The sequence below is a fragment of the Acipenser ruthenus genome, chromosome 22, assembly GCF_902713425.1.
Source record: "Acipenser ruthenus chromosome 22, fAciRut3.2 maternal haplotype, whole genome shotgun sequence".
Taxonomy (NCBI): domain Eukaryota; kingdom Metazoa; phylum Chordata; class Actinopteri; order Acipenseriformes; family Acipenseridae; genus Acipenser; species Acipenser ruthenus.
The window spans coordinates 30021004-30048998 of NC_081210.1; the positions used below are offsets into that span (position 1 = coordinate 30021004).

A 27995-nucleotide genomic window follows, 5' to 3' on the forward strand; every position below is an offset into this window, starting at 1 on the left:
GTGGGGAGGGGGCTCAGGTGGGGAGGGGGAGGGGGGTATTCAAAATGCAGTCTATTTGTTTTTTGTCTTTAGACAATGATCTCGTCTGCAGGATTAGACCAGCCCTTGATTGCATGTGTTTGTACAGTATGCCTGTCTGTGGGAATGTGTTTGCCATCTTTTGGGATAATAGAATTTTTTATTAAGGAAAAATAGCTCAGGAAAAGGTTGGTTTCCCAGCTACATCAAAATAAAATGCAATTGATGCAAGCGTTTTGTTGAACTCATTACAAGTGAGTCTCTTTTGTACAATGACAGCTTTGATCTCAAATTCATTTTGAAATGTGGGTGGTAATTAGACTCGCCGCTGTTTACATCAATTGATAAGGACCCTAACAGATAGCATGTGTGTGTGTTTGGGTTGTATGTGTTAGCAAAACATTTTAAAGGTGAACTGTACACCGATCTGAACTCAATCAGGCTGTATCCTGAAATTAAATCGACAGGAACCTGACTGTACTGCTCATGAAGCATCCTTATACTCTGTGCAAGATGATTTCTCTGCTAACAGATGACTTAGCAGACCCAATACAGCATGTATCATGCTTATTGCACCACAGTTCAATAGCCAGGGGAAAAGCTCCAGTCTGTCTTGAGCAGCAAAGCAGTTTGATCTAGTGCTCAAAGAATGGAGGTTACTTACCATCACTGACTATACTCATATCCCTGGATTGTGTGTACTGATATACAGAGACCCAACTATAGATCCTGAACTGGGACCAGTGAAAGCTGTTGACAGAAAACATTTGGTCTAATCAATGCAGAGAAGCTTGGATGGAAGCGTCAGTAACGAGCTGCTTCCAGGGCTTTGGTACGTGTATGGTTTACTTGCGTCTGTCACCCAGATCAACCCTGAAATTGCGTACCTGCCTGGGTAGGTTCTGACCAGGGTAGATCATGCCAGTGTGAAAGGGGCTTAAGTTGAATGGTCTAGTGTTCTGGGCCGAAAAACATGTGGTATGAATAAAGGACTACAAGTGCCATCTAGTGGTCACTTCCCAGTCACTGCATCCCATTGATGTCATACTAACATTGTGCTGCAGCGTTTTTTTTGTGATCCACCAGTGCTTTATAAGCGGTGGGTAGAATCATGTGCAACTATTCAGCAACAACACTACACTTTACTATGCCTGTAGGCTGGGATACCACAATAAACATTTAAAGGCTGTTCTGGTGAATGCTGGTTCAAAAGAACAAAGATTTGAATTTAAGAAAACCAGGAAAAGGGCATTTTCCAGAGAGAGAGAGAGAGAGAGAGAGAGAGAGAGAGAGAGAGAGATGGCAGCTGGGGACCCGGAAGGTAAGAGTTCACGGTTTCAAAGCGGTGGGGGAGGAAGCAGGCCTGGAAACAACAGGAAGAGAGTATAATACTGAGCAGGTTCGGGGAGCAGAGGTCAAGAGCGCTGGCGTCCAGATGTGTGCGACCACGTGAGTACGACACCTTGCAGGACCTGAATCGACATTAATAATCCCACGGGTTTCCAAAAGTCCCTGAATGGGATGAACAGCAGAGTATAATGCGCATGTGCCGCCTGTCAATCACGCTGATCAACAACAAGCACATGTGCTGAGTGGGCGGAGCAAGCATGGGGTCAGCATCCTCGCAACCCAGCACGGCACAGAACAGGAAAAGACATCATGGGTGCTAAGGGTCAAAGATCTAAACCTTCTGTTAAAAAGGAGAGATTATTAGCATGTGTATTGCAATAACCTTTTTGTTCATGTCAGCGTTGCTCGTCGTTTCAATTTCTCAGTACTGATTTCATATTCATTACTTTGCGCCTCTGTCAGTAGAAACGATTTCTCTTAGAAAAAATTCATGCAATTACCAGCACAAGGGAATATAAATTGGGGTTATGCTGCACCCTGGCAGTAGACTGTGGTACTGCAGTTTAACCACAGTTAACTCTTACTATTTATTCCCATGTGCTCTGAGACATGTCAAGCTTCTATCACATGTGACCAGTGGAGGGCGCCAGTATTCTATTTTAGATTCAATGTGTCAGGCAGATGACGGTCATGGGTAGGTGGGGAAAGGGGAGGAGCCAGGCTCGTAGACCATGCATTGCACACATGTAGGGAGGAGGAAAAGAAGCAGAGAAACAAACAGGCAGCTACACTGTAAAATGCGTTATCCCATGACAGTCCTGATTCGTGAGACGCAGGCTCAAAGGGCACACCGTGTCCTATTGATAAAGTGCAACCTTGTGCTACCATGGATTGCACAGACTGTGAGCCCAGGTTTATCTTGTGTCAGAATATCCCAAAAGCTTCACTGCCTTGCTATAGAGACTGCGCTATACTATACATGACTGCCCATCTTAGCATTCTTTCCCTGTCTGTGGGCAGGGATTTTAATCTTACTCCGCCTCTTTTCTCTCACCTTCTGGCCAATAGAAAAAGGGAGCTCATTAATAATGTGTAAAGGGGGGAGGTGGGCCTGTACAGAGTCATTGCAATCTGCCTAGTTCCTGAATCACAAGCACTGGGAGTGAGCTGCTCAGCGTTCAGCCAGTCAGAAGCCACCAGGAAGCGGAAATGCCAGGACTGTAAGTAAATGAAATATTCATTGCTTACTCTCACCACTGTGCATTTTCTATTGCATTTGACAAAACAAAACTTTTTTTTTTTTTTTGTAAGTACAGCACACTGTCACAATGTTGGCGGGCCCCCTATTGCGCTGTTCTGGTTTTAGCTGGTAATGCCGGTTTAAGCGACTATGCAATGCAGGTGGCATGAAACATTCGTTTTAAAGTGCTCGATTGCCACCTGCACTGTAAAACAAATCTAATAAAGCTGTGCTGAAGAAAGCAGGAGACGTGTGCTCCGGGCCCTTCCTCTTACTGGACACCAGCTCACCTCCACCTGCTGGAACTTTCAGCACCTTCTCATCTTTGAAACACACGGCCCGCAGAGGCCCGCACAGCGCTGTCAATAACGTGGACGCATGCACCAGCCCGCGATGCACAAACTCACTTCACAAACAACATGTCACAACACTCGCTTTCTTCTTTAGGCTCTCATGGCGGAAACTTACTGTGTGCATTGCTATCGCTGGGCATTTTATCATCATGAGAATGCTTCACATTTGTTCATGCAGTCACCTTGCTTATGTCATGCAGTCTCATTGTGTGTGTGTGTGTGTGTGTGTGTTGTGCTTATACTAGATAGATAGTTGAAAATCTCTTCCAGCAGGCCAGCTCTGGCACAGCAAGCTCTTGGCTCACCAGGTAGCCAGCAGGTTATGTGCATGTCCTGGGTTGCTTGCTGTCTGTGCTTCAGATCACATACAACGCTGGTCACTGCCAGTCCAGTGTTTGGCAGATACCTGAAAACAGGCCACAGCAGCACCGCTCATCAGCTAGACATTCTCTGTCAGTCAGGTCTGACTCTCTCTTCAGTTCTGTCTTCTCCCCTGCCTCCATCCCCCACACCTGAACCCAGCAGCACAGCAGCTTTGTGTGCAGATGGTGTGCACACGCTAGTCAATGCGTGTGCAAGAGAAACGGATGCCAGCGCGTGTTCATGTGCGTGCGTGTATGCGTGTACGGCTCCTACCAAAACAGTTTGGCATACACCTTCCAGGTGACAATTTGAACTCAACTTTATTTGTATTCCTGTCCGACTGGGCTTAGCACCTCACAATGAGAAGCCTGGTCACTGGCTGTCCTGTTCAGACAGCTAGCTTATCTTGTTTAGCTTATACAGTTTGAAATATGTGGGACTAAAACACACACACACACACACACACACGAATATACTGGAATTAAGAACTCTAACTACTGGCAAAGCAGCAGGGCATGGGATTCTTAAGAAGATTGAAAAAGTAAGGCTGAGACTCAAGCATTTTCCCTTGCCAAGTCTTTACTGCAAGACACATGACTAAACCTTGCCAAAAATCTTGGTTGCCAAAAATTGAAGCATATATGTTTGTAGGGAACACAGAGCATTATTTTCCACAATAATAAAATAAAATACAATAAATATTTTAATAATAAAAACATTCACGTTTCTGAATATTTCTCTAAATATGTCGACAGCTATCGACCTTGTGCCACAAAGAGGTACTTCGTTTTCATTTAAAATATATATAAACAGAAATATGAATTGTATAAATGATATACATTAACAATCTAATCTGCGTGTTGTGCCTAATGTGTTAGGACGCTAGCAATGCCATTGAGATTCCGAGCGCACAGTGAAACCAGTCTGAATGTCGTCACAAATTCGTTATTTACAGAAACAAACACCGTCTACTCATCGTGCCTGGGTAGCGGCCGTTAATGGAAATTTAGTAAATCGTGCTTATTTTGTTTTTTTATCGTTTAATTTAACACGCATTTACCCTGGTACGGTACTATTAAAAAAATGCCTGATCTCAGTGCAGTGTAAAATCTGGCTTGCTTAAATAACAATAATGACTAATTATATGATAGTATAATCCTTCTGTAACACGCCACGTTACTTAAAACTACGAATGAAACCCCAAACTGTAGCGCAGACTGCAGTAATGGTATTTGATAGGCGTGTAATTGATACTATGTGTATGTGAGGCTACAATCACCCTCATTGTAACATGAGTCGACTGTTCAACTATGAACCGTTTATTTTAATGACTTTTCTTTTTTGAAAAGCACTTTATGTTTTAAATACCATCGCATAATGCTAAATCACTATTTGAAACTAATAACATGTGTGTATTTGTTTTACTCCCCGTGCATTTGGAGCCGTCATTGAAACGGGGTGCAGGTAAGCAGGGTGCACAGGCCCTGCTATCTGCGACTCGGGCAGCGCAGACACAGACGCGCCGCGTTCACAAAGGCATTGCGTTCGCTTTTAATGACAGACACGCTCCCGAATTGGAATTGAACTTACATGTGTTTTTGACCCAGCAACATTTTTTTTTTAAAAAGTACGATGCATAAATGTTGTTTCGTGTTGGTAAACTGAATTTGCATGTGTATACTTACAACTGGTTGTGTACAAAACCAGGCATCTTGCAGCCTGTAGGTGGCCCCAACAAGGAAGAAGATTGTTAGATATATATATAAAAAAAAAAAGTATTTTAAACAAATTGCATACACTATGTTAAAAAAAAGAAAGAACGCGCATGAATATTTAAAATAACGGACGCCTTTACTACCCACTGTGTTGGGTTCGAGTTGTTATTGAGGCAGACGTCTGTGGGGCTATATATTTATATTTAAAAACTATAGGGATGAAATAGACTATACAGAAACAGCACGTCATAGCAGCAGCCTCAGTGAATTGTTCTTTTGAAACATATTATTATTATTATTATTATTATTATTATTATTATTATTATTAATAATAATAATAATAATAATAATAATAATAATAATAATAATAATAATAAATATAGCTGCAATGTCAATTATTGTTTCCTCTCCAGCGTTTTGTAAACGTTGAATGAAATGCCTAAATAATCTATCATATTAAACTGTGGGTCTTGTTGTGGGAGAAATAATTTGCACACACAGCACAAAAGGGCGTTGTGTAAATCGGGTAATAAAACAGACGTTCTTTGCAGCGTTGTGAAGTAGGCGATGTTATATTGTAATACAGCGCGAGTATTCAGTTTTCTCGACATTTCGGTAGCACTGTGGCCCCCAGTCTCAAATCTAGAACAGACTCCATTTTGAGTAAAACTCGGAGAGGGCAGGGGAAGTGCGGGCAATGCTACCTTCCACACACGCAGCCCACAGCACGCCATGCAACGGGGAGACACCGGGTTTCCTGCCATGCTCTTGAACTTCTCAAGTGGGGTTCCTAAATTTGGACAATATTTCTTATCAAACTTGTAACCTTAAATGGAGGAAGTGACGCCCTGCCTGGGAACAGGGGGACAAGTGGAAATGGCGCGCTTGTGCTGGTATGGTTATACTAGTTTGAGGAGGAGGAAGAGGGGGGGTGTATCTGACAAGCACACACAATAAATGCGTTTTACTGAAAGGGAGACGAGCAGAGGCACCCGGGGGGCTTCAAGATAATAGACTATGGTGTCACCCAACCCGTTCAGGTGGTTGTCTCCGATTTTGACAGCGTTTTCTTGCAGCAGTTGTGAGCTGTAGGGATTTAGTGATAGATACCGAGACTTTGGGAGGGGGGGGGGATGGGAAAGCGAGCCGGATTGGCTGCTGCAGAGAGTCAGCCAGGGCCAGGGTTTGTAGTGTAATCAGGGCAGGTCGGCAGATACGAAACAATCATTTATTTAAAAAATAATAATATATATATAGTAATAATAATAATAATAGCAGTGCAAAGGTTTATCAAGAGAAAAAGCAGCAGCTGTGCATGCAGTGCAAGGCTGCGCGGGTGCTGTAATGAAGGCAGTGTGAGTCAGAAAGTCCTCGCCGGGCAGTTGCTCGCTTTCTTTTTTTTTTTTTTTTTTTGCAGTGGCTGCCGGTGGAGAGCTTCTCTAAGTACAGATATGAGCGCAGCACCCGGGCCTAGTCGCACTGCCGCACAGATCCGCTTTCACAAATCCGGAAAAAATAACCTTACACTGCACATTTTTAACGATTTTCAACTGGTTTTATTGTGTCCGAGGTGTAAATGGTAAGATTTCAGTTGAATTTTTAAACTCGGGTGTGTTTTTTTTTATTTGTTAACCTATCGTGTTTTTGTGTGTGTCTGTCTGTCTGTCTGTCTGTGCGTGTTCGTACGGGAGCGGAGTGTCAACATTGTGATATTAGTGCAGGGTAGACGTTTGGTCTTCAAGGTAATTCAAATGCTGTTAAAACATTAATTTAAGAACTCTTTGTGAAACGGGGACTATAATTAGATCAAACACAGGCTAGTCCGACACATTTTTTTTTTTTTTGCTCAGTCAGTCTAGTCGCTGTGCTTTGACGTAACGTGCAGAATCCTGTTTTTCCCCCAAATGATCTAGAAATTGTTATATCTGTTAGGTTTAAAGTTAAACTGTACAACATGTAATCAATATATATATATATATATATATATATATATATATATATATATATATATATATATATATATATAATTTGTTTAAAGCTAACGTTGTATATTTTGTAGTTAACCAATACAAATAATTACCTGTAGTTTCAATAACAGTACACATACATAGTTTCAATAAACTTTAATTGATGGTAGTTGCATTACTGTTACAGACGTCCAACCAAGACTTACATTTTTAGTCTAATGTTGTTTTAGTTTTTTCCACCAAAAAATAAAAAGTATTTTAGTTAACAATTGCGACTATTTTATATTTCTTAATTTTAAAGATGGCCAACTATTTTAATTGCTATTGGAATAAAGCAATGTTTATTTTTTATTTTATTCTGACAGGATGGAGCCATGAGAGAATGGATCAAACATGCAAACGGAGTGTTGGAGATATTTTGACTCTTTACTCCGACCCACTGAAACCGCAGAGACCAGATGGCAACAGCGCCCCCTGTGGAAAAGGGTATGGCATGGCAGCTGGATTAGACACCGCGTGCGCCATGCAGCTGTCGACGGCCACTGCTTTTAAAAACGGAGAGTCGTACGTGTTCGATCCACAGGAGCCTTCCTCGTGCTACATCCCTCTTCGAAGACTGCAGGACCTCGCCTCCATGGTTAGCCAGCCGGACCTAGGTTTCAAAGATGGAGAGCAGCAGGGGCCCCATGATTTGCACACTCAGGGGGCAGATTTCGAGTCGGTCTCCTGCCATATTGCCTCCTCTTCACTCCTTAATAGTGGGGTGGACACTTTATCCAATCATGATTTAGAAAACAATTGCCCCGCTCCTCGGACTCCAGATTTGAACGCAGACGCAATCCCTAACAGCTGCCTGCCCTTAAAGCCGACTGCGCTTGGGATGAGAACACATGGTGGTGGTGAGCGAGAGGTGGAGGAGGAGGAGGAGGAGGAGGAGGGGGACAGCGTCACTGTTGCAGTACTGAAACACAAAGCAAAGACAGACAAAAAGAAAACGATGGTTAGCGCCGGGAATTCTTGCAAATCCGGAACTCTAGAAGTCGTTGCTGAAAATCGGGACATCCGCCCAGAGGTGCCCAGTAAAACCAGTACACTCGAGCCCAGCTCAGCTGGGATCCACGCGCATTCTGCGGGATTAAAGGACATGGCCACATGCGCCACAGATTATTTGGGAAGTGGTGCAGAAGATTCGGGGAGCGACATGGAAGTGTCCCGGGACTTAGGGAACGGCTGTGAGGGAGGAGAGCCGAGGGACAGGACAGAGGCCACATCGGCTACCCCTCAGTCCAATTCTGTAAGCTTTTTATTTTGGGTTTAATTATTATTTTTTTAGTTTATTATTATTATTGATTTATTTTGGAGCAGCTTGTGTGGAGCCTGGAGAACTCTTTGCTTTGGAATGCACTCTAGGACATCTGAAAAGTCAGCTGGCCTCTCAATCAATAGGCCATCCCTTCTGGATCTTTATGAGCAGAAGTACCATAGACAAATAACAAAGGCTAGCATGCAGACTGTGTGGTGTGCCGTGCTGGCCAGTATACATGTCTGTGGTACTTCTGCTTAATGAAATTCCCAGGGGTGGCCTATAGATCTTTGCGGTGGCAATTTGCGGTGATATTTAGTTGCTGTTTAGTTGCTGAGGTGGTTTGTTGCTCAGTTAAGAAGGTAGTGGTGGAGGATACGACTTTCTTGTGAGGATTGGGAAGTGAAAAAAAAAAAACAGGCCAGTTGTCACCTGCAGGTTAAGATTGGACATTTGCATTTGTCAAGTGGAAAGAGTTTGTATATTTAACAGTGACAGTGTTAGGATGACACCTTTTTAGATTAGGATGGTGTTACTGTGTTTACATATACTGTAGAATTATTCCTATTTTTAACTATAACAGCTTTGGTGCAAAAAGTACATCAAGTCTGTTCTCTGGAAACGTGCACAGAGCAGTTCAATTATATTGTCTGTCAGTCTTTGTGCCGGTAGACCATTGAAGACACTCACAAAGGTAACCTCAGTGACCTGCAATACTAAGATTGCAGGGAAACCTTCGACTCCCAGGTCAAGGTCACGGAATGCCAGGCCAGTCCTACTTTCTGCCAGTTGCTGCCCCGGTGTACTGGATAAACCTTCGCATGGTACAGAGATGGGGATGAACTCGGTTGATCTGATGATCCAGTTTGGATCAGATTTTGCAGGATTACAAAGTTCGCCATGAGCTTGGTTTCTGCTGATTTTCATGGAAATCCATCAAAACCACACATTTTAAGTTATGTTTTTGGTTTTTTGCAAGTAATGGTGCAGCTATGCGATGATGATGATGATGATGATGATGATGTCTTTGTAGAGTGATGGACTGCAGGTACCAGATGACATGAGTCTATTTTTAATTATGAAATGACAATGTGGTGGCAGAAAAAGACTGGCCTCATTTGGGTTTCAAGTAATTTCAGGCTCTGGTGCTAAACTTTCAAAACCGTTTAGCACCAGTTTTCAAAACAATTTGCACCCCTGGTTAAAGGTCAACCCCCACCAAATCCAGACGATTGCGTATCCTCAGACGGTCGTGAGTGCTTCTATAAGGCAGTAGGCACACCCCTTCTTTTGCAGCGTGAGACAGCTCTGGCTTTTATTATGTCAGAAGAAATGTGTTGGTTGAATCAGACAGATTTGCAGGTAAAATGTTTGGAACATTCGAAGGTGTAGTTTATCATTTGGTGAAGAAAAAAGTAACAAACAAAATATTTTATTTTATGTTAATGGTGTATTAAAAAAAAAAAAAAATACAAGTTTCTGATGGGGTCTGTTTTGCTTTCCGGGGTTAAAAGCACACATAAACTCTATGGCAAGCCAAATGATCACGTAGAGATATCTCTCAAGCCCTGAATACATGTTGTAGTGTGCACTTTGTAGGGTGTTTCGTGCAATGCAGTCATTGGTATCTGGATGTGGTGGAAATGCAGTTGCATGTTTATTTGGTAATAGTTTTTGGTGCTATTGCAATAAGCTGGTGCCGCAGGGCTAGAGCTGCTGTAAGAGGACTTGTGGAGCTGCTGACGGCTTCCCCCCCCTCTCCCTCTCGTTGGCTTTCAGGGCTGCAGTCCGAAGAAGAAGCCCACTCCAGTGGCGTACGAGCTTGGAGACCTGGTGTGGGCCAAGTTCAACCGCCGGCCCTGGTGGCCATGCAGGATCTGCTGTGACCCGCTGCTCAACACCTACTTCAGGATGAAAGGTAGGGCTCCTCGCTACAGTGAACACAGCAGGGGCTGCCATGCCAGTCACGAGAACCAGCTCCTACAGTCCCGATGGGGGATTCCGCAAAAGTTACTTACACACAAAGTCTCATAGTAAAACCTGGAAAGGACTGTACTGCTACGTGCAATATGTAGGTAGAGCAAAACAGCTGTGCAGATTGGCGATGAGCTTTGGTTGTGAACCCTTCTTTCTTCTGTGTCTGGGTGCTGCTGGGAGTTTGAAATGGTGTGTGTGCATGCGTGCCAGTGTGTGTGCAAGGCCAACCAGCCTCACCCAGGAGCAACACAAATGATTGCAGAATTGTTTCATACTGTACTTGTCCAGGAAAGAATTTAAGACTCCCATTGCGTAGCATTATGAACCACTTCAGGATTTCTGGTGAGCTGTAATTGTAAATTCTCTGTTTAGAAGAAGTGTATGGCCTGTCGTGAAACTGGAGTAACTCCAGCTGATACACATTGGGAAATGGTCAAGACCAAGACCACATTTCACTTGAGCATTTAAAATTACTTAATCTGTACTGTACATTCATGCTATGCTGTGCATGCAATGATGCAGATGTCCAATCTGAAAGTATTCTCATGAACCTCTAGTCTTTAAAATCCCCCCTGCTTGTCTGCGTCACGCTGTTCACTTGCAGCCCTGTATCACAGTGATTGTACCCGCGCCCTGTAGGCTAATCCGCGCTGTGTTCCCTGTGCTTGCAGAGCCCAGTCGCAGACCCTGCCGCCAGTACTTCGTTCGCACGTACGGGGAGATCCTGGACCAGGCCTGGGTGGTGGGGAGAGCCACCTTCCCCTTCGAGGGGCGCCACCAGTTCGAAGATCTGCCCGTGCTGCGCAGGAGGGGCAAGCAGAAGGAAGAGAACTACAAATACACAGTAATGAATATAGTATTAATTACAATACGAAGATAATACATGCTCTCTCTCTTTCAAGAAAAGCCCACTCCTGCGATTGTTATTCAAATAATCTTAATCTTGCTTTATGTTTGTTGCATGTGTGTTTTTATTTTATTTTTATTTTAAATGCATGGTAATTTTAAATTAAGGGTGAAAAATTATTGCTGAGAATAAAAGGTTTTTATAAAGAATATATATTGGGAGGTTTGATCATATAATTTGCTCATCTCGTTAGTTAAAGCTTACCTGGTTACTAAGGTCTGTCTGTCTTCCTTCCCGCTTCAGATCCCGACTCGGTTCTTGCCAGTTTGGGAGGCCAGTGTGGTCGAAGCAGAGGCCACTCTTCCTGAACCACAGAGGAAATTAATCGGCAGCTCCTCTGCAAAGACTACTGACCTCCATCCTACATCTGTGAAAGAAGAGGAAACAACTCTAACAAGCCCCCAGAGCCCTGCCGGGCCCCCCGAACCCTCGTCGTCAGCGCAACTGCCCAATGGAAAATCACATCCACCCAAAAGGCCCAATCGGAAGAAGGAGGGCGGCACCAAGACCCCGCGGGTCCAAAAGAAGCCTGCTGACTCCTGCAAAGCCTCTAAAGAAGCAGAGACATCGAGGAAGCAGGCAACAGCTGTGGCCGAGGCAGTCTCCACTGGACCCGATGACCCCCCCCCTGCTGACTGCCCCTATTCGGATATTGATTCTGTACCGAGGATCCTTTGTCCAAAGGTTTCAGAACTCACCCCTAAACTTGAGCCGGTCCAGCCGCCCCCGATCCCGCTGGACACCCCCACGCCGGAGATCAGGAAGCTTGCCTCACGGCAAAGACGCAAGCGCGTTTCGGTGAGGAGGCTGCCGAGAGGGTTGGCCGGCGATGCCGCCAGCACAGGCTCAGACTCGGAAAACAGCTTGTACGGGGGCTCGCTCTTGTGTCCCGCGAGCGCAGGACTGTGTGATTTGTCTGAGAAGATCAGCAGCCAGCGGGCCAGGTGCCTCCCAGCCAGCAATAGACTAACGACGAGGGCGCTGAAGGCTATGGAGGAGGCAGGAGCCGACAAGCACATTATTGGCTGTAGAAACTCTGAATTGTCAAAGGGGGAGACGGAGAAGAACTTTGCATCCGCTGAAGGTCCTACGGAAAGCTTGGCTTCCGCAAATAGCTGCAAACAAGCGGGCAAAGTCGACACTTCACAGACACTCTGCAAAGACCTGACGCAGCAGAGCACCCCGGGGGGAATGCACGCCGCTTTATCAGAGAGAAACAACACTGCGCTCCCGAATGGGCCCCTCACAAAACCAGAGAGAGAGAGCTGGCTGGATTTCAAAGAGCCTTGTGACTGGGCGCCACTGTCGGAGGACACAATGGCCCGGGTGGCTGCCCTGGTGAAGAGGCAAAACGGCCTCCAGGAAAGCTCTTCCTCCTGCACCTCCCCTTCCTCATCCTCTTCCCCCTCTCCCTCCTCCATCCCTGCAGACATTCAGAGCGCTGTGGTCAAGCACGTCCTCTCGTTCCACTCTCTGAAGAACGAGGACTGCAGGTCAGGCAAGCCTGCTACCTTTAACCCAGACTCCAACTACAAGTACAGCACCTGGTTGATGCTGTGGAAGGGCATGCATGACAGCCGGGCGAGGGAAGGGTCTCCAATGGTCGTGGGGCAGAGCGTTGGAACCTCTCCCAGTACACCTCCCATCATCCCTCAGACTACCCCTCCCAACACCCCTCCAAAACATAACGCACCTCCCGCTGGGCTGTCTCTCTTCTCCGACGCTGGAGGAAATAAAAAGCATGAAGGGAGATCGGAGAAGATCACCCCAGCTATCTGGGGGACGAAAATGACAACCAGGGTGAGAAACAGCAAGAGTAGCCTGCAGGGGCCGGTACCGATGCAGCTTCCCAGTGATGCATTACCAGCCCAGGGAAACAGCTCCAGCGCCAACATCAAGCGAGCCCGACCCAGGCCTCCTTCACAGAAACGGGCGAACCCCAAGGGTGGGGAAGGCGGCTCGGGCGACGCTGGTAGGAGCAGCAGCAGCGTTATGAAAGTCCGCGATGAATACGGGCGCTTCAGAAAAGGCTCAGCGACAGCAGCAGCCAGGAGGCGGAGTCACAACAACGTGCCTTTGGAATTGGCCGAGCACGCTTATGGGAAAGACTGCGCGCGAGCGCACAGCGACGTGAAACCAGGCGGGGGCTCCTCTCTCCTCTGGGGACGCTCCTGGACCCAGTCTCCAGCTGGGACCCCCGAGGACTGCGTGGCCCCTAAGAAGCACTGGCAGAATTTTGACCAGGGCTCTGATAAAGCAGTCGGGACGGAGGGAGAGTGTGGGGGGCAGGAGCTTGAGGGCGGAGAGACGGCGGTGCCTTTCGAGCTGAGCGGGGGCTGTAAGGGGGGTCCGGGTCACATCCTGGGACCTGCCAAGGCTTCCCAACCAAAGAAAGGGGATGGCAAGCTGGCAGGCGCTCGGACGCACACCAATAAGACACCTCCGGCTAGTGGAGAGGAGAAGGATGTCTCGCTATCAGGTAACGGGGCCTTCTCTATTATAAACAATGTATGATGAGAACAAGCCCTGTTAGATCCCGTTTAAGAATTAAATTAAAAATCCTATTTGGCATGTTGGTAACCACTCCGATAACCTGTAACAGGAAGCACTTCAATAGAGTATAAAATGAAGACGTACAATATTTATATGAATGTTTATGAGACTTCATGTGTTACAACAGTAATGTGTGTCTGGAATAAATACTGAATACTAAACACGGTGTATAGTTACTACTGTATAAACACCAGGACCAAGATCTGCATTTCACATCCACTTTTTAAACATCTAAACTAGTAGTACACTCCATTTGAGAACCAGAGGTTTTGGGTACTTGAAGAGTAACTAGGATAGGCTTTCTTAGTAGAATAATTCTGAAACGAAGACAGCACTTCGTTCTACTGGTAAGAGGAAATGTAGAATCTGCTGGATTGAAGTGGATTTTAAGAGATTTGTCTCGCATACTGTAACCACGCAGCACACTCAGAAAGCAAGCGACGTAGGAAACCCAGCAAGAGACTCCTGGAGTGGACTGAGGAGAGCGAGACTGGAGCGAAGAAGAAGCAGAGAAAAGGGTCTGAGCAGAGCGGCAAGGTTAGAGCGATTGTAGATAGATAGATAGAAATGTTCTTGTCATTTTACCTGAATTCTTGTTCACTGGTCTTATCTGTCTTATGCAAGTATTGGATGAATCATGTGTTCATATCCCCCTCAGTCACTGTTTGTGTGGTTGTACCATGTGAAGTTTCTTATCTATATCTTTTTTTTTTTAATGCAGTTATGTTGTTTTTTTTTCAGTTATGGCAGGGAAACTTCTCCAACTCCAAGAGTTTACACAAACTATTCAAATTTCAAAACATGTAATTAAAAAAAAAAGTGTGACCGAAAGGGATATAAAAGTAGAAACTGATGATGATGATGATGATAATGATGATAATGAGGGGGGGGGTAGTTTAGTTTCGTTGCTATTGGCGTCAGCGATGGGTATAAAAGCAGCGATGGTGAAGAAGTCTTGTACTCACCTGTACGATTACATTCATTAGGCTGGAGAGGAAGAGAACAGCAGGGAAGCAGCAAGCGAGCCGCTTTCACTGGTGACGTCTACGCAAGAAGAGCTGCACACTGCAACCCCAGAGCACCATGCACTGTCCACACAGGGGCCAGGTGGCATAGAGGAACAGGCTCCGCCCCAGGATGGGCATGTCCCGCCCCTAGATACACTGACTCCACCCCCAGAGGCCCTGTCACCTGCAAAAGAGACCCAGAAAACAGAGCTGGACCCTGCCTCTCCTGAGCCCTGCCCCCTGGAACCCGGGCAGCAGTCTCCAGAGTCAGGTGAGAGCTTGTGAAAGGCTGGAACAGCCATACCTGATGTAAGCAAGCATGGGTTCATTTACATACAGGTGAGAGCTTGTGAAAGGCTGGAATAGCCGTACCTGATGTAAGCATGGGTTCATTTACATCCAGGTGAGAGCTTGTGAAAGGCTGGAACAGCTGTACCTGATGTAAGCAAGCATGGGTTCATTTATATACAGGTGAGAGCTTGTGATAGGCTGGAACAGCTGTACCTGATGTAAGCATGGGTTCATTTACATACAGGTGAGAGCTTGTGATAGGCTGGAACAGCTGTACCTGATGTAAGCATGGGTTCATTTACATACAGGTGAGAGCTTGTGATAGGCTGGAACAGCTGTACCTGATGTAAGCATGGGTTCATTTACATACAGGTGAGAGCTTGTGAAAGGCTGGAACAGCTGTACCTGATGTAAGCATGGGTTCATTTACATACAGGTGAGAGCTTGTGAAAGGCTGGAACAGCTGTACCTGATGTAAGCATGGGTTCATTTACATACAGGTGAGAGCTTGTGATAGGCTGGAACAGCTGTACCTGATGTAAGCATGGGTTCATTTACATACAGGTGGGAGCTTGTGATAGGCTGGAACAGCTGTACCTGATGTAAGCATGCATGGGTTCCAATGCAGGATTTATTTAACCCCCACCGAGCTTTTAAAGCTGAATGTACCGTCAAACCGCTCCAGGTACAGTCAGCAGATTTTAACACTAGGAATGTGCTCTCTCTACATGGTAGGCTTTTAATGAAGTGCATCTCCTCTTCACCTTGACATGGGAAGTACTTTTGTTGCATTATCCCAGTAGCGTTCTTTCATATAAATTTGATTTGGTGTTGTCCCATCAGTTTTATAAAGTGCCTGTGGGCTGTTGTTGGCTGCAGTGCACTGGAAGAATAGCCCTCTTAATGTTAACGCAGTAAGGAAAGGTACAGTGGAAGCCTTTTGAAATAGTTAAACACTTTTTTTTTTTTTTTTTTTATATATATATATATATAGAGTGCCAAGAGAGGAAGAGGCTTCGGAAACCCACTAAAAAGATTCTGGAGTGGACCATCGACGTGGAGTCGATCTTAATTCCAAAGAAAAAGCCAAGGGAGGATCGTCGCAGCTCCCAAAAGGTAACTTCCTGTTCTGGCATTCAGCAAGTCAAAACCGATGCTTCTAGCCTGGCAGAGCCTCCTATCTCTGAGACCATTTGAGATACTGACTTCATATTTGCACGTGCTGGTGGCACTGACCTGCCGTGGTGCTTCATTAACACACTGATAAACCACCGGCCATCCAGTGATACAGACCCACGGTTTGAAATATAGTTTCTTTACAGGTACATCCTATCCAATTTACTCAATACCCTTATAAAAGTTTCCCACAGTGAAAGCATAGCAAAGTGTAATAAAGCATAGGTAAGCTATGGTAAAGCATATTGAAAAACATGGCAAACCAAGGTAGATATAAAAAGCATGGGGAGGAAACGGCAGAGTTAGCATACAGATTTACTGTGGGAAACTTTTCTAAGGGTGTTTACAAGCTATTCAAGCAGACAACCACTTCCAATCTGCTCCCTGAGGATGGTTAGTTTGGGTTCACATGCAATGTTGTTTGTCTTTTTTTTTTTTTTTTTTTAAGAAATTCTGCTCCATAAGAAAATACATCCCATTTTTATTGTTTTTGTTATTTTGTCCCATTCCTTCCACTTTTGCCCTGGGTGGTCAGGAGTGTAGTGAACAAGGTACCAGGGAGGAGGAGGAGGAGGAGGAGGAGGAGGAGGAGGAGGAGGAGGAGGAGGAGGAGGAGGCGGAGGCAGGGGGGCAGGACAGTCATGAAAAACAGCAAGAGGTGAGGGCAGGAGTGCAACACCCTACACAGGAGGGTAAAGCAAGTACAATTACACACGCGGCGCAATCAAAAGGCTATGTGTGTGACGCTGAACACAGCATTGTGAAACTGCTGCCAGTGCTGAAGCTTGATGCGGAGCCTGCTATTAATCTCTTGCTGTGTTTTTAAAGGACGAGTCCACGAAGAAGAGCGTTTCCTCGTCTCCAGGACTCTGTTCAGGTGAGTAAGACTCCACTGCTGTGCTGTTCTGTGTACATTCAATACCAAATCAATTTACAGGGCAGCAGTTGTCAAGAGTGTTGGTGGATTAGAGTTTAAACATTATCCATTATTAATGAGTTTTGCTTAAACATTTAACTATTCTCAAAAATAAGGTGTTAGCCTTAGTTTCTACATGGTAGTCAGTGTGCAGTGGACAAATAGATGTAATTTATAAAAAAGGGATTCCATTAACAGCTGTCCTGTACCTCCACATCCTCAGCACTGCACCCCGACCGAAACAAGAAGAGGAGGAGGCGGGTTTCCTCCCCGGTGTTGCACAAGAAAAGCGTCCCCAGCGCCTCCGAGGAAGAGGGGAGTCTCGAGGAATCCAGTGAGGCAGCTCCCGAGCCCCAGGTAACTCTCCGCTCTCTCTCTCTCTCTCTCTCTCTCTCTCTCTCTCTCTCTCTCTCTCTCTCTCTCTCTCTCTCTCTCTCTCTCTCTCTCTCTCTCTCTCTCTCTCTCTCTCTCTCTCTCTCTCTCTCTCTCTCTCTCTCTCTCTCTCTCTCTCTCTCCACAATTTGCATCTATCCCTCCGATCCTAGGAATATGACTGAAGCTTCCCTGCTCCCCACTAACGCCCCTCTCCTCTATCTGTTTCCCCAGGCCTGCCCCTCTGGCCAGGAGGACAGCCCTGTGACAGTGAAAGAGGAGGTCTTCCAGTGCGAGCTGGAGGTCCCGACCAATAAGAAATCTCCAGGAGAGAAAGGCGGGGCCGCCTCCATGAAGGAGAATGTTTGCCAGGTGAGGAGGCGGGGACTGGAGGGTAGTGGGTGTGGTTAGAAGGAATGGGCTGAATGAAGGGGGCGGCTGTATAGAACGCGGCAGGTTATAGCTCCTCCCACATCTTCATTCAGTTGAGGGGGAGGCAGAAGCTGCACAGTAGGCTCGAGAAGAAAGAAGTGGTTTGAAAGAACGGGTCGGTCAGGAAGACTTGAATAGCTGATTGTGTAATTCCCCTGGCAGGTGTGTGAGAAGCCCGGGGAGCTGCTGCTGTGTGAGAGTCAGTGCTGCGGAGCGTTCCACCTGCAGTGCATCGGCCTGTCGGAGATGCCCAAGGGGAGGTTCATCTGCAACGAATGCACCTCCGGTCAGGCTTTGCCCTTTAAACACTTCATCTGTCTGACGCTTTGCTTTTACACTTTACACTTAGTTACCCATTGTGATGATACCGTGAACACCAAAAAAAAAATATTACTTGAAATATACCTGCTTCTGAATTCCATATTGCTGATAGATTGAGTATTGATTTGTTTTATATATTTTTATACATGCTCCATTTCCACATGCCGGATACAAATTTAATACTGTTTTTTTTTTTTGTGTGCACGCTGTTGAAAGATAATGTTTTGTATACTTTTGCATAGTCCTGTCCGAACGGTCCTGTGTGCTTTGTATCTGTGCAGGGATACACACCTGCTTCGTGTGCAAGAAGCCTGGGCCGGACGTGAAGCGGTGCATGATTCCAGTGTGCGGCAAGTTCTACCACATGGACTGCATCACCAAGCACGCCCCGACCGTGCCCCAGAACCATGGCTTCCGCTGCTCGCTGCACGTCTGCCTGTCCTGCTACATCACCAACCCTGCCAACCCCACCGTCTCCAAAGGTAAGACCCCCAGGAGTGTCTGCAGGCAGGGTGGAAAGAAGACCCACTGCATAGCAGTTACACCCATTCAAGGGTTTAATACAAGCTTGATTAGTCACAGTGTATAGGTAACAAGCTCACATGTGTCTTATTAAACTCATAGGAAAAACAGGGATGGATCAAACTGCTGTGCAGTGGGAGTCTTATTTCCAGCCCTGATAGGTAGCATGCCTGTCTCTCAGCTGCAAAGGGAACTGGCTTGGAATCTAGCCTAGACATTGTTTGTAGATATACGGTCTTAAACTTTGATGTAGGGCCAGTGCCTGGATAGGAGACGAGAAGGATCTTAATTGGCCCTGGTAGCTGTGTAGGAGAGCTCAGTCTGTAGGGACATAGAGTGTGTTCTAGTACTGTTGCTTTTATGGTTAATGGTAAAAAAAAAAAAAAAAAAAAAGTAATATTAAAAGGAGTACTAACATGTTAAGCAAATGAAATAAAGACCATGCTCTGTAGCTGTGTGACAATGTTTTCTTGTGTTTGCTGAGCCTCTGATTGTTTGTGCAGCCTGCTGGTTCACAGCAGCTGGAGTCAGCAGTCTCAGTCCCAGTGTCTCTGTTCCGCAGGACGCTTGACCCGCTGCGTGCGCTGTCCCGTTGCGTACCACGCCAACGATTACTGTATGGCTGCCGGGAGCGTGATCCTGGCCAACAACAGCTTCCTGTGTCCCAACCACTTCACCCCACGCAAGGGCTGCCGCAACCACGAGCACGTCAACGTCAGCTGGTGCTTCGTCTGCTCCGAAGGTGAGTGCGAGTGCAGGCACTTTGGAGGGACATTCATGCATGTATCCCGAGAAATAATATTGCATGCTTTTTGTTCTTCCTTGCTGGGTCTCTCTGTAAGTGTGCGGACACACATTTTGTTAAACCAGTTTTCTGGTTTTGTAGGGATTGCTTAATTGTTAGTGAGTGTGTGATTTTTATTTATTATTATTATTATTATTATTATTATTATTATTATTATTATTATTATTATTCAGCTTGGGGGGGTGTTTGAAACTGGGGTCCTTGCTTGCTGGTATTTTCTCAGCTTGTGTGTAGGGGTGGGGTATGTTGGGGGAGGGGTTTGCTATGCTAACGTCTATTCCAGCGTATTTTTCTTGCAGTGTTTGTCTAGCTGTGTGTCTGTGTGTTTGGTGGTACTTTGTGTTTTTGTTAAAGCAGTTCTCTCATGCTCCCAGCGCTGGCTGCTCAGTTTGATTCCCTCTCCTCACCTGCTCTTCTTCCTCCCTCCCTACAGGGGGCAGTCTGCTGTGCTGCGAGTCATGTCCTGCTGCTTTCCACCGGGAGTGTCTCAACATCGACATGCCCGAGGGCAGCTGGTTCTGTAACGACTGCCGGGCTGGGAAGAAGCCGCACTACAAGGAGGTGGTGTGGGTCAAAGTGGGGCGCTACAGGTCAGCAAGCTCCTCTTCACCAGACTGGGAAAGCACAACAGGCATAGAAATGAGACTCCCTATTGCATGGCAGTTTCATCCACAGGGTATAAAAGAGTGTCTAAATCTGTGTTAGTCAGGAATGGATCCAACTGCTAGGCAATGAGTCTTATTTCCATCCCTGTATAACCAGCACTGAACTGCGCAGTGTCCTATTGCTTAGCTTTGTGCGTTTTTGAATGGATCACATTAATAATAATAATCATAATAATAATAATAATAATCCAAGGTGGTGGCCTGCTGAGGTGAGCCAGCCCCGGAACATCCCAGCCAACATCCAGCGCATGAAGCACGACATCGGCGAGTTCCCGGTGCACTTCTTCGGATCCGACGACTACCTGTGGACCTACCAGGCACGTGTCTTCCCGTACATGGAGGGGGACGCCAGCAACAAGGACAAGATGGGCAAGGGCGTGGACCCCACCTACAAGAAAGGTACGGGTCAGAGCGCTGAAATCCCCACCGTACCAGGGGTGGGAGGAGCATTCTGCGGGTTTAACGGGTATGCGGCTGGTTTCATAGAACACGATTAGCACTAGTCTCGGACTGCCTTATCTAAAGTAACATGGGATAGTCCAAGAGTAATCTTAACAGTGGTTAGTGAATCCAAGCAGTGATGGAGCAGTTTACTCCTTAGGACCTGAATGGAGGGTTAACTGGTCCCCTTAACAATTACAAAGATCATGTTTGTAACAAAGCCCCGGACTGGAAAGGCCCAGAGTTGCCCATCTCTGCCCTATACTGACATTATTATCTTATGATCTGTTCTTTTAAAGGTGAACACACTTTATAAAGAGATTTTTTTTTTGTCAAATAATAAAAATGCAAGTGTATTCATTCCTCTTGAAACTTCACAGTTTACAAAGAATTCTTTTAAATGAGTTCTGTGAAAAATAAATAAATGTTTGTTCTTTTGGTAATTTCTCTGCTCCCACGCATTTGCACAGACGTGGCAGGACTCCAGTTCCCAGCATGCCCTGTCCTTGGTGTTACAGTTTGTTCCTCTCCCCAGCTCTGCAAGAGGCTGCAAAGAGGTTCCACGAGCTGCAGGCTGAGAAGGAGATGAGGCAGCTACAGGAGGACCGGAGAAACGACAAGAAACCCCCTCCTTACAGACACATCAAGGTCGGCACAGTGGACTTGGTGTGGATGACTGGGCTGCATCAGTGAATGCCTGTGTTGTGTATCGTGTGCTGGTGTTCATGATGATTGATCATGCTCTTCTTGTTTTCAGCAGTGTCCAGTTACAATGACCAGCCTCTACACAGGTTTATTACACTCATTGTCCTGTTCTCTCACTGGGTTAAAAACATACAAGCAGCCAATATTAAATAATGTTATCCACAAGGTGTTTTGTGCACAGCAGTTTCCTGTGTTTAGCATTGCTGTCTCTCTCTTACTATCTTCTCGGGCTTTTGTTGCACATGTGTTTTTATACTACTGAATTTGCTGAGGATCACATTGGTTTAATGTCTACAAGCCTTAGCCAGTTTCCAGTAGAATGTATAGACTTGAACAAGTCTCATGCACTGAGCTGGTATATATTTGTCTGCACTGGGGGTCACCAGGTTTTGTTCAGTAAATAAGTGTGATGGTTTATCAGTTAGATTAGGGGATTGCTGCTGTTTTCTTATTAGAGATTTTAAGTTGTGTGCTGCTCTGTGTCGCAGGTGAACCGGCCGATGGGGAAGGTGCAGATCTTCACGGCAGACATGTCGGAGGTCCCGCGCTGTAACTGCAAGGCGACGGATGAGAATCCCTGCAGCCTGGACTCGGAGTGCATCAACCGCATGCTGATGTACGAGTGCCACCCCCAGGTGTGCCAGGCCGGGGACCGGTGCCAAAACCAGAGCTTCACCAAGCGCCTCTACCCAGAGCTGGAGATCTTCAGGACCCTGGCCAGGGGCTGGGGCTTGCGCTGCAAGAGCGACCTCAAAAAGGTAATCTGCAGACCTGTGTCTGTGTATAGTTTATTTTTTTAAACTCCAAATACCAGCACAGATCCATTCTTGCCAAAACACTGCAGTGGGTTGGTAAATGAGAGCTTGGCAGGGGGGGGGTTGGGGCACATGCAGTGTTTAAAATAGGTTGTTTGTGCAATTCTTTTTTTTTGATTGTGTTCTGTAACGAGACCCTTTTCAATCCCCAGGGTGAGTTTGTGAACGAGTATGTGGGGGAGGTGATCGATGAAGAGGAGTGCCGAGCGAGAATCAAACACGCTCAGGAGCTTGACATCTTCAACTTCTACATGCTCACCCTGGACAAGGTGAGAGCCCTGCCGTCGCCCGGCTCATTCACAGCTCTCACTGCTGCTCTGTGCTGCTCTCACTGCTGCTGCTCTGTGCTGCTCTCACTGCTGCTCTCTGTGCTGCTCTGTGTTGCTCTCAGTGCCTCTCGCATGCTGTGCTTTCCTTAGAGGAGGAGTTCTGTCAATATCTACTTTTAATATAGCTCGGAGTTCTGTTTCACTTAGGTATGTAGCATTCATGTAAGATATTTGAATTATCTTTTTATATACTGAGCATCAAAAGAAAAGTATCACTTATATTTGGATAAAATTCACTAGATGAAAAATGCAGGTACAGTGACTTTGTATTGTGCTAATTAACAATTGACATCACGAAAGTGCTGCAAAATGATCTGTTGATCTTGGGCAGGTGTGGTGACTCTTGGTCTCCCAGTTCGTGGCCTGTCAGTGTCTGGTTATACTGTCTCGCCATGTTTGAAATTGCTGGCTGTGAGCACCCAAGATGGCGAGCCGCAGTACGCTGCCCTAGACCAGCCTCCAACATGCCAATTGCCCGAAGGCACTGCTCTCTTGACAGACGTGGCATATTGTTTTTGTTTTTTCTTTGGTTTTCTTTATTGCTTTTATTCAAGCTTGCAATTCAACAGCTGAAATCACTCCATATCCAGTGTCCAATCAACTGTCTCACTAATTAGGTGATTAAGTGCATATGCTTCAGTCATAGTCACTCAAGTGTGTTTCATGGTCAAGGATGAATGATCAAGTGATTAAAAAGAAACCAAAAACATTTTGCCAATGACCATCATTTATATACCTTATTTTTTTGTTTACTAGTATTGTAACATTAAGATTATTTTCTTTTTACCCCCCCCCCCCCCCCCCACCCCCCAAAAAAACCATTAAAAAAAATAATGCAGATTGCAAATCTGAGTAAAGACCTTGACACCAATCTTGTACCCCAAGGTTTGTCCCGGATAGTATTTTTTTGCTGTAGTGAGTGTGTTCTCCTCTCCCCTCAGGATCGTGTCATCGACGCTGGCCCGAAAGGAAACCACTCCCGCTTCATGAACCACAGCTGCCAGCCCAACTGCGAAACGCAGAAATGGACCGTGAACGGGGACACCAGGGTCGGCCTCTTCGCTCTCGCAGAGATTCCCTCTGGTGAGAGACACGAACACAAACCTACTGTCCTCTCCCGTCTCTCTCTTACTGTCCTCTACCACCACCTCTTTTTAAAACCAATATTCCCACTTCAACCTTCTGTAACCAGTGCCGTTCACACCTGTGCCAGGTTAGGGTCTAATGCTTGCAAATGCACACATTGCATGCTTCACACTTCAAGACATCATCCTTCACTGTGCTGTAGGTATACGAAACTAAACTGGTTTCAACATTGAAGACGTGCAGTTACAGTTGAAACATGCACGCACATCCTACATCTCATAACCTGCTGGTAATGCGTGTCCTTTCCTTCACAAGGCACGGAGCTCACCTTCAACTACAACCTGGAGTGCCTGGGGAACGGCAAGACTGTGTGTAAGTGTGGCTCCCCCAACTGCAGCGGCTTCCTGGGAGTGAGACCAAAGGTAGTTTTTTTTTTTATTTTTTTTTATTTTTTTGGGGAGTCCAGTTTGTGCCAGTGCTGGGCAGAGGTTGTAACTTTGTGCTTCGCTCCCTGTGCGTCTCAGAACCAGCCCAGCACCTCCTCGGAGGAGAAGGGGCGCAAGCTAAAGAAGAAGGTGCAGGTGAAGCGTCGGTCCAGGTCAGAGGTGCCGAAGGAGCGTGAGGACGAGTGCTTCAGCTGCGGGGACGGGGGGCAGATTGTGTCCTGCAAGAAGCCAGGCTGCCCAAAGGTGTACCACGCAGACTGCCTGAACCTCACAAAGAGGCCAGCCGGTACGTACCTGCGCGTGAGCACAGCGCTGACAGCACCGACTATAGCCATGCACGCCTACTCGGCCCTTTCGGCCCTTTCATTTCTGTACAAAAAAAGAAACTGCAATTTTAACTCCCCAAAAATTGAATAAGCTGGGGTCTTCAAACTTTGTAAAGGCAGACAGACTGAGGGAGAAGGCTTGCAGCAGGCACATCTCAATCAGGTGCTTCCGTGGTTCAGAACTTCCTTCTGAAGGATTTGGGTCATGCCTCTCATACAGACCACTGTGAATTGCTGGGATGGAAATAAGTCTCCCGTTGCATAGTAGTTTCATCCATTGCCGGTTTTACTGTGCCTTTTAGTAAGATGCTCAGGAGGTTGTTAACTATATGCTGCGGCTCATCAAGCTCGTAATAATAAAACCTGGCACGGGTGAAACTGTTACCCGATAGGAGTCGTGTTCCCATCCCCATGGGGGACCTGCAGTCACGTTGAATGTGTTTTCTGGGTCTCTGATTGGTTGCTGCAGGTCGCTGGGAGTGCCCGTGGCACCAGTGTGACGTGTGCGCGGAGGACGCCGCCTCGTTCTGTGAGATGTGTCCGAGCTCCTTCTGCAAGCGGCACCGTGAGGGAATGCTCTTCATCTCCAAGCTGGACGGACGGCTGTCCTGCTGCGAGCACGACCCCTGCGGGCCGGACCCCCTGGAGCCCGGAGAGATCCGCGAGTACGTTCCCGAGTCCCCTGACAAGGACCCGGGGCCAGGGGTGGCTGGGGAAAAGACCCCAAAGAGCTCCACTGCAGCCAGCAAGGACATCGCGGACACAACCCCTGCTCCCACCACCCCCAAGAGCACTGCTGCAGCCAGCAAAGACCTTGCAGACACAACCCCTGCTCCCACCACCCCCAAGAGCACTGCTGCAGCCAGCAAAGACCTTGCAGACACAACCCCTGCTCCCACCACCCCCAAGAGCACTGCTGCAGCCAGCAAAGACCTTGCAGACACAACCCCTGCTCCCACCACCCCCAAGAGCACTGCTGCAGCCAGCAAAGACCTTGCAGACACAACCCCTGCTCCCACCACCCCCAAGAGCACTGCTGCAGCCAGCAAAGACCTCGCAGACACAACCCCTGCTCCCACCACCCTCAAGAGCACTGCTACAGCCAGCAAAGACCTCGCAGACACAACCCCTGCTCCCACCACCCCCTCCCCCTCCACCACCCCCAAGAGCACTGCTGCAGCCAGCAAAGACCTTGCAGACACAACCCCTGCTCCCACCACCCTCAAGAGCACTGTTACAGCCAGCAAAGACCTTGCAGACACAACCCCTGCTCCCACCACCCCCAAGAGCACTGCTGCAGCCAGCAAAGACCTCGCAGACACAACCCCTGCTCCCACCACCCTCAAGAGCACTGCTGCAGCCAGCAAAGACCTTGCAGACACAACCCCTGCTCCCACCACCCCCTCCCCCTCCACCACCCCCAAGAGCACTGCTGCAGCCAGCAAAGACCTCGCAGTCACAACCCCTGCTCCCACCACCCCCAAGAGCACTGCTGCAGCCACCACATCCCCCTCTACCCCTCCTGTCACCTCCACCACCACCCCCATCACAGCCACGGCTGAGGAGGAAGGAAAGGGTGAGGGTCAGGGGGAGCAGAAGTGACTACACCCCCTGGCCTTACAGCTCCATCCCTGCTTCAGTGGAGCTCCTGCAACTCTCCTGACTACTGACCCAGCTCAAATCAGGAGAGGGAAGGGGAGAATGCAGAGAGAGCTTGGTTTGGACAATCTGCTGCTCTCAGCTGGATGGGAAAGACCGTGGGGTTTGCGCTGGATACAACGTGGCTGCTAGTTCCCCCAGGAACACATACACACAGAAACACGCACATAAAACATAAACCAACAAACTTAAACAATATATATAAATATATAAAAAATGATGTCCCGTGTAAACTGGGATTTTGGAAACGTTTGAGGGTGAAATGTCGGCGCGTGCCCTGCTTTCTGACTTTAGACCCCAGTTGCTGTTTGAGAGCCGTTGGTCGCCTGACCCTGCCCTCACCCCTTGCACCTCGGAGTGGAATAGGTGTGTCCTGAAACTCTACAGCACTCGTACAGGCAGCAAGCAGACAGATGGGGAGAGAGGTTAGAAATACACTGGGACACGAGAGAGAGCACTGTTTCAGTCATGCGACGTATTAGAACTGTGGGCTCTTATTAAAACTGAGCGACTGGTAAATGACAAGTGTGGGCTTTTCCGTAGTGCTGCTGTACCATCAGATCGAAATGCCTGGATATTTTTTACATTTTTCTTCTCTGTACTGCTGTGGGTTAAGTTCAGTAGAAGGGCAACGGCCAACCTGGGCTCTTCCCACAGTCACATGTTATATATATATATATAATTTACACACAGTTCTAGATGTGGCAGTGGTGTCATTTTTTGGATTTGTTGATCAGCTGATCTAAGGGTTGTGTTACCTGGTGCTACAGAACCATCTCTATTAGACGAAGCCCTGAATCTTGACTGGACTACGAAAGAGCTCAAGTGCGGCTCGGGTTCCAGGGCACAGGATTTTTCAAATATTTTGTTGTCATTTTTGCTTTGTTTTGGAGTACACTTGGATTGTGTCGTGATTGGATCTTGCATGTGATTGGAATAACGGTTCTTCTCATTGGATGACCAGACCAAGGACAATGATTGGGTAGTTCACTCCTAATGAACATTGCCGACAGTAACATTGAAACTTTATTCTCCAGCTACTGCTATGTGACTTGGAGTTGCGGATCTATGTGAGAAGGGTGTGTGGCAGGGTCTGGGAGTGTCTGTGTCTGGGGATGAGGAACACATTACTGTGTTCAATATTGCAATCATTGCTGATTTTACGTTTGAATGAAAGCCCAGGTCCTCCCCATTGAGCAGTGTTTGTAGTCTGTGGGATGCACCTGTTTGTAATTAGTAGCTTGTGCCAAGCACCTCGTCACATCAGTAATACAGTTCATCAGAGTCCATCACAGTGTCATGCACCCATTGCACTTGTAAACGAAGGTGGATTTGGTAGAACGTCAAGTTCAGTATTCTCACCTCCGTAACCAATTCAGTTCTTGAGAAAGCTGGTGATGGCTGCTGTTGTGCCCGTACAACCCCTGTTGAAATTAGCAGCATTCTGCTGCACAAAGCTGTTCTTTCTGAGCTCAGGCTCTAGAGCCACATGTGACTTCTACTCCCGAGCGCGCAGGAGGCCACGCAGAAATGCTATCATTTTATTCTGTAGGACACGCAGTGGTAATGTACCCAGAATATGTTTCTATGGTAGTTAATGCACTCTGAATGTAACTTAATGAACAAATGGAATCATGAAAAACCATCTGTGTATTTTTTTTTTTTTTTTTTTTTTAAGTAGTCGAGATTGTGGCAAGCCACAAATCTGTTTTGCCTCCTGGCGAAGGTTTGCTGTTTTTGTTACTGCTCCTGGAAGCCCATTTTTTTAATTTTTTTTTTTTTTTTTTTTTTTAGTATAATTACATTTTATGATTTTTCAAGCACATTGATTAAAATATATATATATATATATATATATATATATATATATATATATATATATATATATATATATATATATATATATATATATATATATATATACATATTAATAGA

The 27995-nt window shown here is 46.5% G+C and overlaps 1 protein-coding gene across 5 annotated transcripts; it reads left to right on the top strand.

The window, feature by feature from the left end:
- Positions 1–2524: 2524 nt before the first annotated feature.
- On the top strand, positions 2525–27888 carry LOC131696593 (histone-lysine N-methyltransferase, H3 lysine-36 specific-like). Of its 5 annotated transcripts, XM_058996482.1 has the most exons (24): positions 5545–5932; positions 6457–6618; positions 7372–8300; positions 10089–10227; positions 10958–11130; positions 11437–13672; positions 14168–14283; positions 14733–15024; positions 16039–16160; positions 17049–17097; positions 17360–17493; positions 17743–17880; positions 18103–18226; positions 18543–18743; positions 19346–19525; positions 20022–20178; positions 20447–20652; positions 21230–21342; positions 21888–22157; positions 22367–22483; positions 23485–23626; positions 23945–24051; positions 24154–24361; positions 24871–27888. In XM_058996482.1, the coding sequence occupies exons 3-24, from the start codon at positions 7389–7391 to the stop codon at positions 26001–26003; spliced, it is 7269 nt and encodes a 2422-aa protein (XP_058852465.1). In that variant the 5' UTR covers positions 5545–5932; positions 6457–6618; positions 7372–7388; the 3' UTR covers positions 26004–27888. The 5 variants fall into 5 exon arrangements, with proteins under 5 accessions (XP_058852468.1, XP_058852467.1, XP_058852465.1 ...); XM_058996485.1 differs by lacking the exons at positions 5545–5932; positions 6457–6618 and adding an exon at positions 2525–2588; XM_058996484.1 differs by lacking the exon at positions 6457–6618 and having other exon boundaries at positions 5544–5932.
- The last annotated feature ends 107 nt before the right edge of the window (positions 27889–27995 follow it).